At 44.1% G+C, this 19,456-nt stretch overlaps 1 protein-coding gene across 1 annotated transcript in view; it reads right to left on the reverse strand.

Annotated features, from left to right (window-relative positions):
- Positions 1–480: 480 nt before the first annotated feature.
- The window catches only part of LOC103375918 (neurexin-2-beta-like), a gene marked incomplete at its 5' end in the record, with an annotated part of 110,812 nt that continues 91,836 nt past the window's right edge, over positions 481–19,456 (reverse strand). Inside the window, 3 exons of the mRNA XM_008306221.1 lie at positions 481–1,376; positions 10,074–10,152; positions 15,914–16,236. Of these exons, the coding sequence (XP_008304443.1) occupies positions 481–1,376; positions 10,074–10,152; positions 15,914–16,236 (1,298 nt within the window). The remainder of the gene's footprint in view (positions 1,377–10,073; positions 10,153–15,913; positions 16,237–19,456) is intronic.

Consider the following 19,456-nt stretch of genomic DNA (forward strand, 5'->3'; position numbering starts at 1 on the left):
TCAGAATGAAGTACAGACCTTGACACAAATACTGATGGTGGTTCCTTCCTACAGTACTCAAGGTATTAAATAACCTGTCAAATGCTTACCAATAAATCACGGTTTTATCAGCATTTGCTACACGGTTGTTGGCACAGTATGTGTGGAGATCTGAGGTGTAATAGCCTTTTCTTAAATGCACGCAATGGTTAACATTTAATCAAAGTTTAGTCAGATCAGTCAAAGCAATGCTGAAAGGTGAGAACAGAACCACGATGCCACCGTGCCGTCTTATTTTGCTGCCTCCCTCTGATTAGAGTGAAACTGGTTACACATATGACCACCTGACAATACTGAGTGTTAAAAGAATTAGCCACTATGTTATGTTTGCCGTTTTCCATATACTGCCTTTCTCCCTCTCTCTCTCTCTTTCTCTCTCTTGTCTCTTTCCTTTTCTAAGTGCGTCTGCTGTCTGTCTCTGTGTGTCACGGCGGCACTCCCTCAGACGTAGTACTCTTTGTCTTTGTTCTTCTTGTTCTTGGTGACTGTCTTGGCAGTGCTCGGCTGTTTCTCCTTCACCAGAGCTCCGTTGCTCTGCGTGGCTGAGTTGCTGATGTAGTTACGGCTCTGGTCCACCTGATAGGAGCCCTCGTCGCGGTTGCGATATTTGTACATGGCGTAGAGCAGGATGAGGATGCAGAGGGCAGCAGCCGCCACGATGCCCACCACCATCCCAGTGGTGCTGCTGGACTGCTGCACCTCCACGGCACCCGGGAGCCCTCTCTCTGGAGACGTGGGGTCTGGAGTGGGAACATGAGGGAAATTTGGGGGGTAGGTTATTCCCGGTACTCTGCGGTGGCCTGGATCTGACGAGGGGTGGGCCGGCGGCAGCAGCACCTGGTCCCGGGTGTTCATTTTCCCGGCGGGGATGTTGTTGTTGCTACTACTACTGCTGCCGCCGCCGGCCGGCTTGATGCGCGGGCTGAGCTGGTCGGGGTTGGCCGTGGGGGTGGAGGAGAGAGGTGGGCGGTGGGAGTTGGGGAAGCGGGAGAAGTGGCGGTCTCGGGGGATCTGGACGCCACCCTCGACGGCCGGGGGAGGGGGGAGGACAGTCCTGTCGGTGACCAGGGGCGAGTTTTTGTAATAGTCTTCGTCATCCGACTCAGTCATCTCCCCCGAGCCGTACGCCGACACCTCGATGGTCTCCTCGCAGTCCTCCTGGTCCAAAGGGCAGGGAGGCCGGCCGTTGGGTAAGGGGAGGGACTCTTTGGTGGTTTCGAGCAGGGTGAGGAAGGGGCGATAGGTGGTGGGGGGTGGGGGGATTACTGGGTAGCGGGTGGCGATGGATGGGGGGTCTAGGGAGTCCACCGTAATAATGGGCAACACTAATTCACCTCCTAGGACAAGAAAGAGACAACGGAGGAAAAGAGTGTTAGAGACCACCTGAGAGAGAGACCACCTCCAGATCAACAAGAGAAGATCAGTTCAAATGAATACAGCAACACCAGTATTAGAACAGCACTACAGCTTAACATGAGGTTAGTTATATAAGTTTAGTTAGTCTGTTCTATTTAAAAAGTTAATATGCTGACTAACTCTGAACTGCAATATAGTACAAGATGTAAGAAAATACTCTATCCTGCACCTGTTCCTGACTGCTCTGACCTATCTCCCTATGCTGCATAGACCTACATGTTATATCACTAACACAAGATAAAAGTAGACTACAAATTACACTGAACAACTTAACATCTACACAGCCTATCCTTCACTGCTAACTTCTACCTACTGCTGACTACGCTAGCGCTCAGATGTCTCTGCTGTCATTGGTTAAATAAGATAGCAAACCACGAGGTTCAGGTCACTTACATCAACAAATTGGCCGCATGATTTTTGCATGAAAAAAAAAATTACAAAAAGAAAGCTGTGTAAGATTGTTCTCGGATAGTGATCAACAACTTTCCCCACCCTTCTTTACCTCCTCTCCTTCTTGTTATTTCTTTATTGGGTGAAAAATAATCAGAATGTAAAAAAATAGAGTGAATTATTCACTTGTCCCCACCACCCCCGCCCACCCTCCCCCTTGCCCACAAATTCTCATGAAGAATTGTCTCAATCCTATTTTCCCCCCTTTGGGCATGGTAGTTTCTATGGCTCATTTCTAATTAGCTTAATCTGTATGCAAACCCTCAGGAGTGACTGCAGGAAACTGATGCCCCTAATTTCTAACCCAAACCCTCAGTGTTCACTACATTACACTAAGAGACAGTGTTATACACAACTGATCCCTTTATTTATTTATTTATTTTGTAATATTCCCACTTCCCTCCCAAACAGCACACATAAACACGGGGCAATGAACAGTTAAAAAAATTATCTTAATGAGCCAGAATTTCTTGTCAAGCCTCAGTTATGTAATCAGATTTGAGCCCAATGTGAAATAAACACCCATGTCATAAATGAAGGTTATTGGGTGCATTCATTCAGGAGGAATCCTTCTATCACAGACTGAAACATATTGGGAGCGTGTTAACAGTACATAGCAGAATACGATCAGCACCAGTCTATTTACACACTAAATTTTCTCTTCAGTGTGGCAGATAGGGTCACATTCAAGGAAACAGTTGAAAAAACATGGCAGAGGGGATTAGATTATAGCACATCTTGGGGGGGAAGAAAAGGGAAGGTAACAGCAAAACATGACCAAAGAAATGCCAACATCACCAGCATAAAATCATGACTCTGGCTCTTTGTTCAATTGATGAGGTAAATCAGAGCGACTCAGTGGGAGAGGGCTCGGATCAGGCAGTTCAGGGATGATTGGGGGGGGGGGAGGGGGACTGTGAGGGGAGGTTCTGGGATTGTAAGAATTCCTCTGTGGCCTTTATTCAGCTCAGCAACGCTCAGACACCCCAAAACCCCTTGTCAGTTATACAACCACACATTTTTTCACTCAAAGAATGGCAAAGGCTTTGTTAAAAAGGTGATGCATTGAGTTAACAAAGCCACTGCGACATATCAGCATATTACAACACACTTGAAAGAAACAGCCCTTGAAATAAAGCAAAATGTGAGAGCTGTAAAGGGGGGGGAGAAACTTAGTAATTCTTCAACTTCTTATTTCACTACCAATGCTGGAGAGGCTAGTTTCCATGGCAATGCTCAAGTTATTTCTCTCCATTATATTTTCTTTCTTTCTGTGTTTGAGGGATGTGTTTCACCTTGAAGGCTAGAGGACAGCAGAGCATGGTGGCACATTTGAGGAACAAAGAAGAGCCACGCCAAGTTGGATTTCCAAAGTGCATTGGGGGGAGAGAGAAAAAAAAAAGCTAAAAAAAAAAAAAACAACAACTTTGGTTTTGTGAAATGACTTGTCAAAGTCACAGAAGAAGTGGGGGGAAAAAAAATGGGGGACCTCAGATACAGTGACTGAGGGTGACAAGATGCTAGTGTCACTATCTTTACTCTGCCATATGCCTGTGTGGCAGAGATGCTGCAAGTGCAATTTCAAGCTTTATACCGCTGCTCGGTTTGCGCCCACCCATTACTGAGGAGTTACCTCCACTCACGGTGTGCCCTACTTACAGTACATGCGGCTGACATTGCAAATAGATGTCCTTGTTACGGTAAACACTTAATGTAATCCTCTCAGAATCAGGAACACTGTGTTTCTCTGCTTAAAGTCTACCTTATATGAACCCACAATAGAGCGCTTAAAGGGATTATTTAGGTATTTAGGAGGCAAATACAGACATTACACGTAAATGTCGTCAAAAGTACGGGATTGTTCCAGTAAATCACACACATCACTCTGCTGTACTCTCAGTGCAACCAAAGCCTGAGGGCCTTATGGCATCATCCCATATGACTGGCAGGCAGTGGCTACTAGGAAAATAATGAATCTCAGCCCTCACACACAGAGTGAGCACCATCTAGGCACTCTAGGCAGTTATCAGGTGAACCATCTTTTCATTTCCTGTTGTGTGACCCAAGCCTAGTACTGCGCCAATAGTTTAAACCAATCAACAACTTCAATTGGCTCTCCCCTTTCCCACCACTGCAACCTATTGTCCCCTCTCACAGCTCTGATTCTTCAGTTAACACCTACAGGCAGGCTCGGAAAGTTGACTTGAGTTTGGGGGAAGCATGCCATGAATTTCCTCACATGTGCTGAAAGCTGCCAAGAAGCATGTAAAACCAAAATCCAGAGTTTGATAGATTTGCCAGCACAAGATAGTTAGCATGATTACCATGATGCAGCCCGTGTTGTCATCCCACCAACTCCTGACCAAGACCAGTTCTGATGCAAAAAGTACTGAAAAATACATACAGCATGACTCCAGTGTGTGGGTGTCGCCTTCCTTAACATTGCAACGCTGTCATTTACGTGTTAAAGCGAGGGAGACTCAAAGAAATTCCGCCTGATTGATTGAGTTTGACTTCATTGATTTGAACAGCTGAGGCAGTGGAACCACGTTTAGTCCACATGATGAAATTTCTTTATCTTTACCCACATGCCACTCCACGGTGCTGCCAGCATGAGTCATCCCCTCTATTTACTCAAAATGAGAACAGGGCAGATGGATACTGATGCATCTATGTCGGTCCCCTGACAAACATCGTTATTCTGCCGATCACGTCGCCCTGCTCACATCCATTTGAAATATTTAGAGCAAAAAGGTTGTTTGGAATTCGAGCATTCTGTAATTCAGCTTTGATTAGGCTGCAGATGGAAAAATCCAGCAGCGTGTCCGAGCATAGTATATTTTCTCTCACTTGCTTTTGAATCATGCTACAATAGCTACAATTACGGCTATATAATCTGTGGGACTAAACCTGCTTCTCCATACAGCATTTGCTGCTGCCGCTCTCAAGCAAAGTGATTTATTTTGACAAAAAAAAGGAGATGATGCCCTGCTCGTGAGTGACAAATGTTGACTAGAGTTGAAGTCACCTCCCCACAGCGCTTTAGCTCTTGGATCCTCTCCACGGGTCTGGTTGGATTTGTTATTCTGGCAAATATCCACAGAGAATCTCGACCTGATGCAGAGGTATGAAAATGCACCACTTCACCGGTCCCTGCCTTAGCATTACCGTGTTTCCAGCCCACTTTATGGCCTCTCTATGTTGTTGTTTTTCTCCTCTTACGACTGTCCTTCAATCACACCCATCTTCTTGACAACTCCCTTCTACTTTCTTTTCCTTTGAGTGCATTTGTTAACTTAAAAGGTCTCCATCTAAACCAAACAATTGCAAAGCTAATGGACTCTGGGAGAATGCAAAGAATGGAAAATTAATTTATAAAGGAAATTACAAGCTTAGGTGGATCAGACAATCTGTGAATCAGTGTTTCTCCACTGCGCTTTAGGGGAGAAACTACAATATTTGTTTACAGTTTGAAGTGTGAGTGGAAAGAAAGACTCCCTGCTGAGAAAGCAGTGGCATGAAGGGAGAAAAAAACAAACCCATTTTCCATCCACTGCTCTGGGTTAACATCAGACTTTAATTATAATTTCAATAAGATTTTGGATAGTTTGCTGCAGAATTTTTTTTTTTGGCAAATGACAAAATGCGCCATTGACCAGTAATGAAATAAAATGGTTTCGAGGCATGTGAATAATGTTGAGTAATGCATCCTTCAGTTTTTGATTTGTGCGTTTAACAGCAGACTGAGCTGACTGAGCACCTCTGCAATGACTGATTATTCTGACTTAACTCGATGAGAACTATTATCCCTGTTTTTGTTCCCCCAATACGTCTCAGAGGACTGAAAACAACACCCTAAAGCACAATGCTGTTTGCTGTAAGGGTGCAAATGAAGTATCACATATGGAAACAAAATGATTTAACATGAGTAAACTAATAAGCTGTACTACGATCACATTAGTCATCACTTATTTGTTGGATGTTTAAATATATATACAGAAAAAATCAGCAGGATGTACACAACATGTGCAATTATTAGTATTATATAACCTGTGAAGGTGTTAAATGTTGATTAGCCAAATTTATTATTCCACAATTATGTAATTGGCTAAATAGTAAATGATATGATGTGTATTAGTTAAATCATTGCATTGTTTATATTAGTTTTATTCAATTTAACTAAGTTTCACATGAAATATTCATTTTAATCCTATTTCGGTCTCCTTAAATTGTCTTGTGTTTCGCAAGCACAGCAGTTTGTTGCTTAATAGTGTTATACAAAAACACAAAACAACATTCACACCATTTATTTGTTAACTAATTTGTTCATTATTTTTCTGGCCTAGCGGGGAATTGTTTCCATGCAATTACGCAAACTCAACCAGACCTCGTTATTTATCTAAGCTTCTCTAAACCCCCATATTGTTTCTGGAGAAAATGGTCAGATTAGAACAATGCTTCCAAATCCGACCAATCAGACAGAGCGGCAGCAGAGGCTTGGACTGCATGTCACAGGAACGATGAGGACACGCTCCCCTGAACTGTGAAAGGATGCGGTACTGTTTACAGATCATCCAGTGCCCCTGGTTCAAGCCTGTACACTGTCAAACATCAGACCTGTGGAACCCATACGATAAACCTGGGGCTGTTTACCTGTGGATGGCTGGCTATGGGAGATCAATAAAGTATCACACTGACAAATATCTGACACCCAAACCCATCGACTCGGCTCTGAGTCACACTGGGTGCAAGGGGCCCAGCGCTCCGGGTCATCCCTCATCTATCACCCAATCTCTTACTTTCACTCCTCGGCCAAAAAAAGAGCGTTCGCAGGTTGTCTCTATAGTGTGTCGTCTGATGAATTATTGAGGAGCTCAAAGCTCTGATCTTGTCAGAGTAAAACCGATATAGCGCCTACAACATCGTGGGACTGATAAGTAGCTCGGAGGTAAGCAAAAGAAAAGAAAAGTGAGGTCATGCTGAGGTAGAGAAAAGACAGAAAGTGAAATATGGAGGTAGAGTGATTGAGATTTTAATGAGCAGAGCTCGTTGGAAGAACTGATCTTCCTAAATGTGTGTTGCTGTGAGTGTCTATAGATGATATTTCATGTATGTTATATACAAATATCTTTTCAAGTGTGTGTCCTGTGTCTTCATGTTCACCGAGTCCTTCTCCCGGAGCTTTGTAATCTGGGTCCACGTTCTCTTGGTCTTGTCGCCCTTCTGACAGCGACTCATTACCAACACTGGAGGATCCAAACCAAAGCTCTAATTGGGTGATGTAATTAAGGCTCCCGAACAGTCAAAGTTTAATTAGCCTGGTGGGAAAGGCAGGAATTGTTCATGGGAATTTCGCTCAGCTCACTCTCTCAATTTTGCATCCTCTCCTTTCACTTCCTTCCCTCTCGTAAGCTCCCTCTGTATCTCCGTTTCTCTCCTCTTCCCCCATTTCGCTGTTCTGCTTTGAGCGCAAGGGAACGTGACACACATCTCAATGAGGGTCAGCCCTTCACAGCGCAGTCCTTCCAGCTCTTTCCCACTCGTCTTCTCCTCGGGTCTTTTTCTCTCCAGCCTATGCTTTGTCTATTTTGCATCCACTTGTCAGCAAGTGTTCGACAGAGGCTGCCCCACAACCATTGAGCGTTTTCACGTCGAGGGTTAGCATTTAGCATTCGATGGCCAAAACACTGCTGGAAGAGAAACAAGCTTGGATTTGAATTTGCGCTACAGCTGCAGGTAAACATCTGTAATGCAGTTACAGCTCCACTGCTTGTATATAAGAAGGAGTCGCATTGATCCCCATGAATTCACAGCAGTCATATCTGGCACGGCTTAATGGAAAATCCACAGCTGTGCTTAACATTTTTTTTTTTTCTTCCTTCCTGAAGGCAGTTCGATATCACCGAGCCGCATTCTCACATGTAATTGAAAACACTGGGAATTGGTCCTATCACGCGACGACTACAGGCCCGTGTTTGTGGAGCCGTGATGGAAAAGGGACATGTTTTGCGGACAATGTTGATTCTTCTCTTCTTGTCCACAGTTTTCACCGAGGCTTATCTGACCCCACTGGCTTGCCTCGCTGGAACCCTCGTGTCGTCTGGAAGGTGTGATACGGAGAGTGCGCGCGCGAGAGAGAGAGAGAGAGCGTGTTTGTTGTTCCTCGGGAGAGAGAAAACTTTACACCCACAGAGGGAGAGAGACAAGTGTCTGTCTGGAAAGGTGAGCATGTCTGCCACTCTGTGTGTGTTTGTGTGGGCATACGAAAGAGAGAGAGAGAGAGAGAGAGAGAGAGAGTTGCATTTCCTCATGGGAGATTAAGCCTGGGCATAGCATCCACCGAAAAACTCTCATTTCTCCTTTTCGATAAGAGGGGAATTGAGTCTCTATTTCGGTCCCAACCACCTACAGAGAGAACCACAGGAGAATGCTACACTCGAGTTTCTCAACACAGGTTCAGATCAGTTTCTCCTCACACAAACATACTGATATATGCTGTAATCTCCTGCCATATACAGTCCAACATATTCAAACCACCAATTCCCATTCCTTTAAAGAAATAAATACATTCTAGGAAAATGAGGTGCGTGGCTCCCCTGATGATCACATGTTTACGACCTGATCATGTGACCAAGAGATTAATGATATTCGATCTATAGATTACTGAAGAAAAATAATAATGCAGTCAAATTTATCTTTAACACTTTTTTTTTTTTGCAAATGAATAACACACAAGGAATATGTTGTTGGTACACTGGAGTCTCCACCAAATAGTTACTGACTTTGATTTTTTTTATGGATATTATCAGATGTGGATTATTAACATGATAGCATTGTTTCATTTTTTTAAATGTAACATTATCATCAGTACCGGTATATCTTGACGCCCCTTCTGAGGACATTAAAGTAGATTTTGAGTAAATTTGAGTCTATGTTTATGTGTAATTCAAGCTCAGTTTTTCACTACATTTTCATTTCTTATTTACATTTTTTTCTGTTGTGTTTTCTTTCACAGCAGCTGCGACTAAGGATGGATTTGTGGAAGCAAACTCGATAAAGAATACTGTGCCAAAAAAAATAAATAAGTAAGAATGCCTGCAAAATTAAAAGCAGACTAAAGTTCAGTTGAAAGCATAATTTCCTAAACAGTTCAATTAAAACGTCTCTTGTTACATGCGAATATATTTCAACTAATCCTTTTTGTTCTTTTCATGTAACTGTAATTTTTCAGAGTCGTCTGGAACTAAATGCGTCTCATGGAGAAAGCGGCTTGTAGCTTGTAGTAGCTAGCAGAGGAACACTATGCAAATCAAGCCGTGCATTTATAAACTTGATTTGAAATAATTACTCAGGGCCCTGTGTGTTATTAACAATTTCTTCTATTTTAATTCCTAGACGTTAGCACCCTAACAGCTTGTATGCTGGCACTGTTTTGATGATAGGTTTCATCCCACCCACACCAGAGTTAAATCTGTAAACCCATTTACCAATAAAAATCTTGTCAGTCTGGATCTTTCAGGATAAAATGTCATTAAATGTGGATTTGCATATCTCTCAGATTTGCAGGAGCCTCTGCTGTAGCGGTAGGAGTAATTTACATCACACTGCTGCTCTGTATGAATATGGTTCTTGGCAGTTTTCAAGTAAGGCCGGCTTAATAGAGCTAGAAAGCACAGAGGCAGCAAGTAAAACACATGGCCTTTAACTTCCACCTCCTGTCATGGTGTCAGAACATTGCTTGACCCGCTGTTCACACTAACAGTGCCTCAGCCACCAGGCCTGCCAGGCTGCAGCTGTGTGCCGCACAGAACAAGCTGCGTTTCCACGTTGGAACTGTCTCGCCTTGTTAAAGCTTCGGCAGAAGATTGGTGCAACAGCTGGGTAAATGCCAGGTATTACCTCGTGGCTGAGCAATTGATGGACCACAATGCTTCTGACTGCCTGCTGCTTTGAAAACCAATAAGAAAAGGGCTTGGAGGGTGTGCATCTGGCCAATCAGAGCTGCATAGAGGGGGCTGTGCAGTCACAAAGTGTCATTTAGAAGTGGAGTAAGGGTCACAGCGACAGTCTACATAAGTCTTTTCTTTTTGTTTTTTTTTTTTTGTTTAAGGCTGCACTCTGCTTCTGGACAAACTAAAATGAAGACAGAACTCCCTGAGTTGACTCACCATTTCCAGGCTCACACTCCTCCAAATCTTCGTCATCACTAGGACATTCAGCTGATGCTACCAAGAGGTCATCCGCATTCTGGAAGAACAGAGAGGGAGGAGAGGAGATAGAGTCAGGACAAATTTTATTTGTGTGGAGGATACACAGAACATCGAAGAGGATTAAGAGTCTCCGGCGGTCTTGGTGAAGGTCGGCTCCACTGATACCTTTTTTCACAGTCGCTACTGCAGCCATGAGAGGCAAAGTTTGTAAAGGCTGTAGGTGAATAAACAAACTTTCTTATAACTTGGGGTTAAAATAAGGGAAGATTTATTGTTGAGCTGTTTGTTAGTAGTGGCAAATGTGTTGAATATATGGAGGTGGGTGTGCTTTATGAGTAGCGCCCATGTGTATTTATGTAAGCAGAGATGGGCAGCTTCAGGGAAACCAAAGAGAAACCAGCTTTTTCTGACCGAACACCACCAATCAAAGAGGCGTAGCTCGTCTAAACGGTAGGCAAGCTCCATTGTGTGGGCAATAGAGTCAGACATTGGAAGCTCTATTACACAACTGTTATTTACTGTATATCTACACCGTATATTATCTCCATCTCTATCAGGAATCTTTTTTGACCTGGAGCTTGTAGACATTTGAACTATGTGATAAAGAAAACAGTAGACATCAAGTCTGTAGGGCAGGCTTTAGAAGTACAGCAGGTACAGCGACGGGGGGCCGTGAGATGAAGACAGATTAAATCTGACAAGGTGGTTCCAATTTAGCAGCCAAGGTTCGTCCCCACTACTGCATGACTCATACAGCTGCATGTCTAGACACCCAAACGTCCTCCCCTCCTCTCTTCTCTGCCTCCGGTTGTTATTCAAGATGGGGTCATCCGATAGAAAATGGAGGGCTTTTATCAGCATAATTGATTCAAGCGCCACACTGCTTCGCAGAGTTTTCTCTCTGTTATTAATCCACGGCCCGAGTGTAATCATTTATTAATTACATTGTGTCAGTTTGAGTGTGTGTTCACATCACCTAGCTCTGTCAAATGGGCCTAATGAACTTGCTTCAGTTTCCCAGCAACATCTCTATCAAACATGCACTTACATTTCTATTCCATTCATGCAGGCAGCGGCTTCACTTTCCCTAACTCAATATAAACAGCACATAATGAATCCTTTAAAATGTGCACTTTTTTAAATTTAGCAACCGAGACATCAATAAATGCACACAGCAGGGTGTGTTTGTGGCCGTAAGTGAAAAAATGTTTATATAATCCATGTCTTACTGACTAAATGTCAAATGGCTGTGCCAGCCAGCAGGAGTTATCGCGCTTTTAATTTAGTGCAACATCTGTGACACACTTGTAAACCCCAATTCACAACCTGCCCCCTCCTCGAACATCCAGAGCAGTCCACAATAGCAGCACTGACTGTAATTTATTGAATGGGAAATTGTCACGAGGTCTCCTATCCCAGTGTACTGATAAATGCTGAAGGAGAACTGAAGGAGTCGCTCCAAACTCCAGTTTGACCCGGCCAGAAGTTTTTTTCAACAGTCTCCAAGCAGAATCCACGAGGACGCAACTTTGAACCGTCTCGCATCCATCCAGACAAACCAGAGACATCACAAACACCTGGGAGTGCTCTTGGTTTAAGACAGAAGCAAGGGCATAGCTTGTGATCTTAGTTTTATAACATCCTGATACCAAATTTGGGTCAGAGCGAGACAAGTGATGACTCCGACTGTTTCATGGAAACCCACAGTATCAAGGGGTGAAGGGAGGAAAAAAATCAGACCCCCACACGCACATCAAAAGGTAGATCTTTTATTCTAAGCATCAAAGCACATTATTCCACTATGATCAAAGCTACAGCGCGGCGGGTAGCTCAGAGCTTTTGGAGAAATTGAAATTTAGGTTTCCACTCACTTGGTTTCCGCCACCCTGGCCTGTCCCCCGTCTCCACCATGTCTGTTAGAGCTCCGTAACTGTTAACTTCACCCAACACCACTGCTGTGTTTATCTATCTACTGAACTTCCCCTTTACCTACTTTCCTACCACCCTACTTGTATGTCCATGTTTTTCTGTGAAAGATTCTTCATGTGACTCATGACTGTGACTGAGTCTAGAGATCAATGACTGCTATAAAACTGTAGACTATAACGTAAAGATATTGGTGTGAGCCAGAGATGCAAATTAAAATTCTTTTCTTCAAAGACATTCCTGAGCAGCCCCTCAGGTTATGCTACGCTGGCATTAACATTTCTTTTTATGACTTACTGTTCACGTCTTGGCTATAGAAGATGATACACAGTTCAAAGAAGTGATACAGAAGAACTGAACAGAAACCTGGGACTCTCTGGGATGATGTAACCGTCTTTAGGGGTGGACATAGAGGAGCACACAAGCAGCGATGTGCTGACCAGAGAACGTCAGTGAAATTCGGCGATATGTACGGCAGGCGAACAAACCATTGGCAGTGCGACGTGAGCAGGTTTAACTAATCTGAACGTAAGGCAGTTAGCAATGGAAGCTAAGGATACCGTTGATTGCCATCACTGGACAACAAGGAAACAACATTCCCACCTTTGGTTTCTATCACTTCAAAATAGCATAAGAGCAGCTTATATTATACAATCTCCAACAAACCTGAATTGCACAAAGTTCAAAGAAGTATAAATATCTGAAACACCTTACATTCCTGAAACCACTGACATATGGAAAGTCATGTGGGTCAGTTATCTTGAGAGTTGTAGATCACATCTACGTGTATTCATGCTTGACTTTTTTTCTTGAAGTACCACATTACATTATTTCCTCGTGCAGTTTCAGCTGATGAATTAACTGGGAGAGTTTCACGCTGTTCCAAGCCACAGAAATACCCAACTGTGAGTCACCTCGCGTCGTTTATGGGAAAATGATGGACTCCTCCCTAAATAGGTGTCATCAGAATAATCAGACAGATGGTGGAATCACATAAAGATTCCGCACTGAGCAGCTTTCATTTAAGACCCGCAATTCTGAGCATCTCATCTGTTGTAATGTAACCACTTCTGAAACCTACAGTGCACATAATAAAGCAGAGTGGCACTCACAGACAATGTCAGTTCTTTGAATGCCACTTTTGTGCTCCTCAGTCGTGAGCCATGTACAGTGATTGTCTGTGGCTTTGATTGAGTTTGAGTCGTAGACGCGTTGCCACGTCTGTTCCGCTGCGACACACCACCGCTCACGCTAAATGCCCATTTTTCATCTAGTATTTTTTTTTCAAACTGCTTCTGCAAAATTTCAAATCAAACAACCATCTTTCCTGTGCACCACGGGCCTTTTACCAGGACAATCACACAGAACAAGACTCTGAGTGTTTAAAAAAGCAAATATAAAAGATTTCATACGCTGTCTGGTGCCTCTCAGCTGTTCTAAAATCAATGCAATTCTCAGCCTTTGTGAATTTTTGCTTAATTTTACTAGACTACAACTGTGTCTACAGTTACGCTTTTCGCTCTGTTCACTGAACCGTTTATTCTTTCTTTTCATCAAAGGGGAGCAGATGAGCTTGCCAGGTCTTCAGCACCTCCTGGCAAATTAGAACAAATTCCAAAATAACAAACATTCAGTCACACCGGGACCATCTGTATGAATGATCAGGTGTGTGTTAGCTATACGCCCCAATAATGCTTTTATGTCTTTCCACGCACAGAAAAAGACTGCCTGTTTGATCATTAAAGTCATTGGTAATATGTGTTCATTCTCAGCCACATATTCCTAATGCTATTTTAGGCTATTGTGACAATACACTGTTTTCAGCTAGGTCCATAATAATAATAGAAAAAAGGAGCCGGTAAAATGTGTGTACACTATCTAAAAAATAGATTCTTAGCAATAAAAAACACTCTAAAGGTGGAGCCGTGCTTTTTTATGACCAAACATCAACATCAGTCAGCAAATGCAATACACATTAAGGCTTGTAACAACAGAGAGGCAGACAACGCTCAGAGTCCTTTGCTATCCTAAAATGGTTCCAGATAATTTATCAAACGAGGCTGTCTGTGAATGCCAATTTCACATCACACGCCACTGCGATAAAAGCTTGTTATACACTGAATGCAAAAGGATGTGATGTGATGTCGAAGTGAGCGGATGGATACATTTGACATCTTACAGGCCGGTTCCATTGATCTCGTGTTTAGAGAGAAGACTCAAAAAAAACGCTAAAATCACAGACCATAAGCTATGCCAACTGGGCACACTTGAAACTATGTTGTCTGTGAAGGAGCTTTAACTGGCCTTTCACTCTAAAACTTCTTACTTGCTTGTAATTACATGGCAGCTTCGACCGTGACTGAAACCAAGGGCTTGAATTGACATTTTTGAACATGACCACCTCCATATTTTGTCAGCTGCCATCCGAGCACTAGTTTCCTATGCCTGTGGAGACTTCATTAAGTGACTTTTATCAATGTGCGAAGAAGAGCAAAACAAACAGGAGCTGATGGAAAACTAACATTCCAGTTTTCTTTGAACTGGGTGTTTGCAATACGACTTGTGCCGTCGCAGTATTAACAGCCTCACCTTGACTTTACTCTAATTGGCACTGAAAATGAGACGGATAGGAAAGGTTTGAGATGATGATAAAAGGACAAAGACTAAGGTCTAAATATATTCTGCATCTGCTGATCATGGTTATCAGGGACGAGCGCGAGTGGCTCGCTGACTGATCTCAGATATGCTTCTGTGGACATGAATAGCACTAATGAACACAACTGAATAAGAGAAATGCGCTGGTAATTGGCACCATGCCTTTGTGTTCCCTGCGACATCATAAAAGTTTGTTGGGCAATTGAAGTTTAAATGACAGCTTTTAAAGACAAGAGCTTTCAAGTAGTTAAGGTACAAAGTCTGTACAGTAACAGAAATAGCTGCCATAATGTACATCTGGTATTAACATGGAAAAGAAGTCTGCAGTGCTTCTAGTGTTTGCTTCGAACGCTTTGGAGCAAAGATGTTTTTGCTCAGCACACAGCTCGTTGCTAATGATATTGGGCATGAACTGGAGCATATTCGCCACTGGAACAAATGCATCCTGTTATTAGGTCTTTTTATAAGAGCAGTGGGCCTCGTTGACACGCCTCTTCCATCTTCATGCATGTGGGCAACAGCGCTTCCCTACTGTTTGCTAATTGTTGCTTTCCATGCTGGCAATATGCGCCTTTAGCACATGGGGATAATCATCAGACCATAAATCACTGGCTCTCACACACGCGTGAAGCAGAGTAAGTTTGTTGCGCCCTCAGACGTCGTGTTGTTTCTGCCCAAGGATTTCCTCCTCATGATGTTCCTTCCCAGCTTCAGCCTTTGTTGATCTGTCTGGATGTGCTGTAATTTCCAGCGTCCTAGTCAGCCATATCTTCTTCGAGGAAATCAAAATTGTAGTGTCGATTGGTGTAATAGGACCGACCACACAAAGCTGTTCTCTGAGTCCCTCTCAGGCTGAGGGCTGTTTGAACGTCTGAATGTGGCTGACGGCTAACAAGAGGCAGCTCACACACAGCGCATTGCTGAGGACGCGACTGTTTGACCTTGCAGCTGATGTATGATTTCTTTTGAAATGCACATCTATTCGTCCAAGGAGGGCCATCTGGTTACTTGGCCATGCTGTTTAATCTTTCAAATATTGTTTTCAGCACTTTGCGGAACTTCGGAAGGCCAATTAAAAGTAACTGGCAATGTTCCATCACAACGCACAGAACCAGACCAGCTCCCCGGCTCAGTGACTCAAAACACTGGGATTCTTTTAGCTTGTTCTCTCAGCTCCTCGCTATGAATCCTGGATCTCAAAGCTCATCATTACTCACCTGTGTGACACTGTCCCTCATGGTGGGCGAGCGCTGTTTGCGGGTGGTGGTTGTGGCCATGGTGGTGGTTGTCTCCATGATTGTGGTGGACATATCAGCCAGCGGGGTGGTGGAGGTGGTGTCAGTAGTCAGCACTGAGGGCACGTCACCCACCAGCCGCAGGTTTCCCTGGGTCTGGACATTGGGGTCGCCTTCAGCTGCCAGTTTGAGCACCTGCAGGCCGTTGTAGTACAGGCCTGAGATCTGGCCCTGGAAGTGGCGCCCCTTTTCTCCACCACCGATTTTGATGAACGCCTGGCTGTTGAAGATGGTCAACTGGCGACCTGGTGAACAAAAGATGAGGAGCAGGACAGAGCAATGCAGGAGGAGAGAGGCGAAGTGGAAGTAAGAGAAAAGAGGGAAAAAGAGAGAGAAGGCAGAGAATACAAATCAGCTCATAGTCTCTGGGTGAGCCTGAACATGAAACACAGAGTAATACACAGACTCAGTGTGAAGCAGGGGGGATAGAGGGACTGTTTCAATCACATGGGATTTCCTGGGTAACACTTTAGGGAGATTGGACCCTGGCTTGCTGCAGTTGCAGCCATTATGTAGCTGGGCACGTGCCACATTCCCAGAAAAGCAGCATGAATCTGGCAGTCAAATAGATTGCAGGGGCAGTTGCGGATTGACCCTGAGACTGAAGGTTCACAGCAAAATGCATCTCATTTGCCCTGAGATGGAATATATTAGAACAATGCTGGGTCTGTGTCATTGACCTCCAATGCACCTGAGCTGCACAATGATAAAGTACCTCTGCCAGCAAAAAAAATGTCACCCCACTCTGCTATCCAAAGGAGGAAAATGAGATCCTCATTGGAAAGAAATGTTTAATTCATCAGGGGCTGTTCCTCTCTGTGGTCATTACCATTCATCTGGATGGATAGATGGATGAAGGGAGGACAGGGTCGAGCATTTAACCAGGGTCCAATACTAATGTGTTACCAGGACTTGTGGTGAAGGGGTGGAGAGGGGCGGGCTGACAGGTGTAGTTTTTCTCCCAGTATTTTCTTGAGCTGATGTCAGTTCAGGTTTTATTTATACCCGTTCAATTTTTTCCCACCCCACATTTGCATCCCCATCTCCTCGGGGACATCCCATCACAAACTTTGACCTGCATTATGAGTCATGTGGACATGAGGGAACGTGGAGGGCACTGGTTGGAAGGAAGTGGGTTAAAAACAGACCTTATGAGGTAATTACTCAGAGGAGAAGAAAAGAAGAAGGCAAAGAGCTTTTTTATGGATTAATCAATCCCTGTAAGGAAAGAGGGAGTGTGTTTGTTTGTGAAAGAGATACTACACTAATGTGTGCATTTCAGAGTGAAATATCGACTCTAGAGAGATGGCGGGATATGAACGTCTGAAATGAGAGAGCCTGGTGGTCTGTGTGTTTCTGCATGTGTTTGCATGTATGCATATTTATCACATCTCATCCAGGTATGAGCGATTACTCCTCAGTGCTTGTATTTGCACATTTGCACCTCCATGCATGTGCTGATGGTGGCTTCAGTGTTGGTCTTCCCACGTTAAATGATGACAAATGAATCCTCTGACTAACTTTTGGATGTTGCTTTTGTTCCTTCTGTGAGATTGCAAGCTAGCGAGGACAGCCTTCTACTCATCAGCATGGACACACTGGGGACAGGCCCAGGTCCCATTTGTTTTCAATTAAGAGAAGTGAGAGAGTACTTCATCACTGTAATTATGATTTACACTCCATCTATATGGGTGCACTTGTTCAGACGTGTGTGGCACCCAGGTGGGTGGGGCTACGAGACACAAATTGTCCATTAATGCACATTTGTGTGATGATGCATGTTCATGAACCCACATGTTCACGATATGTGCATCTGTAAGTTTTCTGCAGAAGTGCTGGGGAGATAAATCTATTCCATTGAGATGGGCCATTACACGTGTCATCCCATTATCAGATCATTAGGCCCGTCGGGGATGCACAAGGGACCCGGCTCCCGTCCCTTAACTCTATAATGATGAGACTTAATGTCTGGCATATGCACTGTTGACATAATAGCTGACTTTCACTCTATTATCTCATCACTTAGCATGTTTGGTGTGGGAGCGATACTGCAATAAACAGAAGGAACAGAAAAAGAAAGAGCGACTCTCTAACTGTGAACATCAGCTGGGAAAATACAGGAGAATAACCATGCTTGTGTGCACACAGAGGTTAACTTTAAACATCAATTTTAAGAGCACAGGCACTCAGGAATGCACAAAAACAATCTTAGTCCACCTCATGCCCCCCCACCCCCCCATCAAGTCAGCCCAGAGGGTCTCCTGTTTCAAACAGCCCCTGACTTTCCACTGAAAGCGTTGTAGAGTGCAGGGAGGTAGAGGACACACATTACCGTCTGTATTCCTCAACGCAGTCGGTCCTCTTGGTTTAGCAAACAGCTCAAGTTCCTATACAAACACCCAACTCTCCCCTGTGTGTGAGCAGCAACTCCATGTCAGAAGATGATTTGTTCAGACAGGACAGTTTACTCTGGAGGAGTTAAGTGTATTGGTGTCAGAGTTACACTCTGAGCTAGTGACACAGTCATAAGTAAGCCATATTGACAAGCGGCTTATGATTGTGATGCAGAGTGGGGGGGATTAGTAATACCTCCAAAAGTCAGTGCACATGCATCTGCATATCGTGACATATTTCTTAAAGTGTCCAAGCATCCATTGGGTGACCTATTTAATGCCTTTTCTTTTGTATATATAAAAAAAAAAAAGTGCAGGAAGACGAGCCTTGAGCATAGGAGAGCACTGTGGCAGCCATTTATGTGTTCATCCCATCTGTGAGAGAGACAGAGTAGAAAGAAGAAAGGTGCCCTCTAGACTAGATGAAGGGAAATCAGTGTTTGTTTTTGTAGCTGTCTGGTCAGGATGAGACTCTAACAGGGCCTGATGAAGTTATTGTTTCAGGGTCTGCCGGGTCAAATCAAAAGTGACACGCGGTTTTAGAGCCAATTTTGGCGGCGGGGCATGAGTGGGGTGTGGTGGAGGGGTGGAGGGATGGGAAAAGAAGCCTCAGCATGACAAGCAATCACGGCGCTTAATATGACAGAGCTGGATGCGGCGCTGCTGCAGAGAAGAGGGTGTGTGAGCGTGTATATAATAACTTATGAAATATGTCAGTGAAATGACCTTTATGTGTGTGATAGTTGGCCTTTTCAAGCTGTGTGTATTCGCCCAACATTTATTTACATACGCCGCCTCCTCTGTGTGTGTGTGTTGTAGACAGCAGAGCACGTGGAGTTTGCACATTGATGAGGGTCTGCTGGACCAATTCACTGGGATTGGGTGGCTGCTGCCTCTCTCTCCCCAGGGCTCTTAAGGTGATAGGAATTTAATGGGCGGAGGCTGAGGAATGGGAGCGGCCGGGCGGGGGTTGAGGGTGTTGATGGGGCTGGATGGGTTGGGGGGGGTGGCAGACAGCCAGCTCCTCATTATAACAGGCATTCGCAACCATACACAAAGCCTTAATTAACTG

Source organism: Stegastes partitus, unplaced genomic scaffold, assembly GCF_000690725.1.
Source record: "Stegastes partitus isolate 25-593 unplaced genomic scaffold, Stegastes_partitus-1.0.2 Scaffold3632, whole genome shotgun sequence".
NCBI lineage: Eukaryota > Metazoa > Chordata > Actinopteri > Pomacentridae > Stegastes > Stegastes partitus.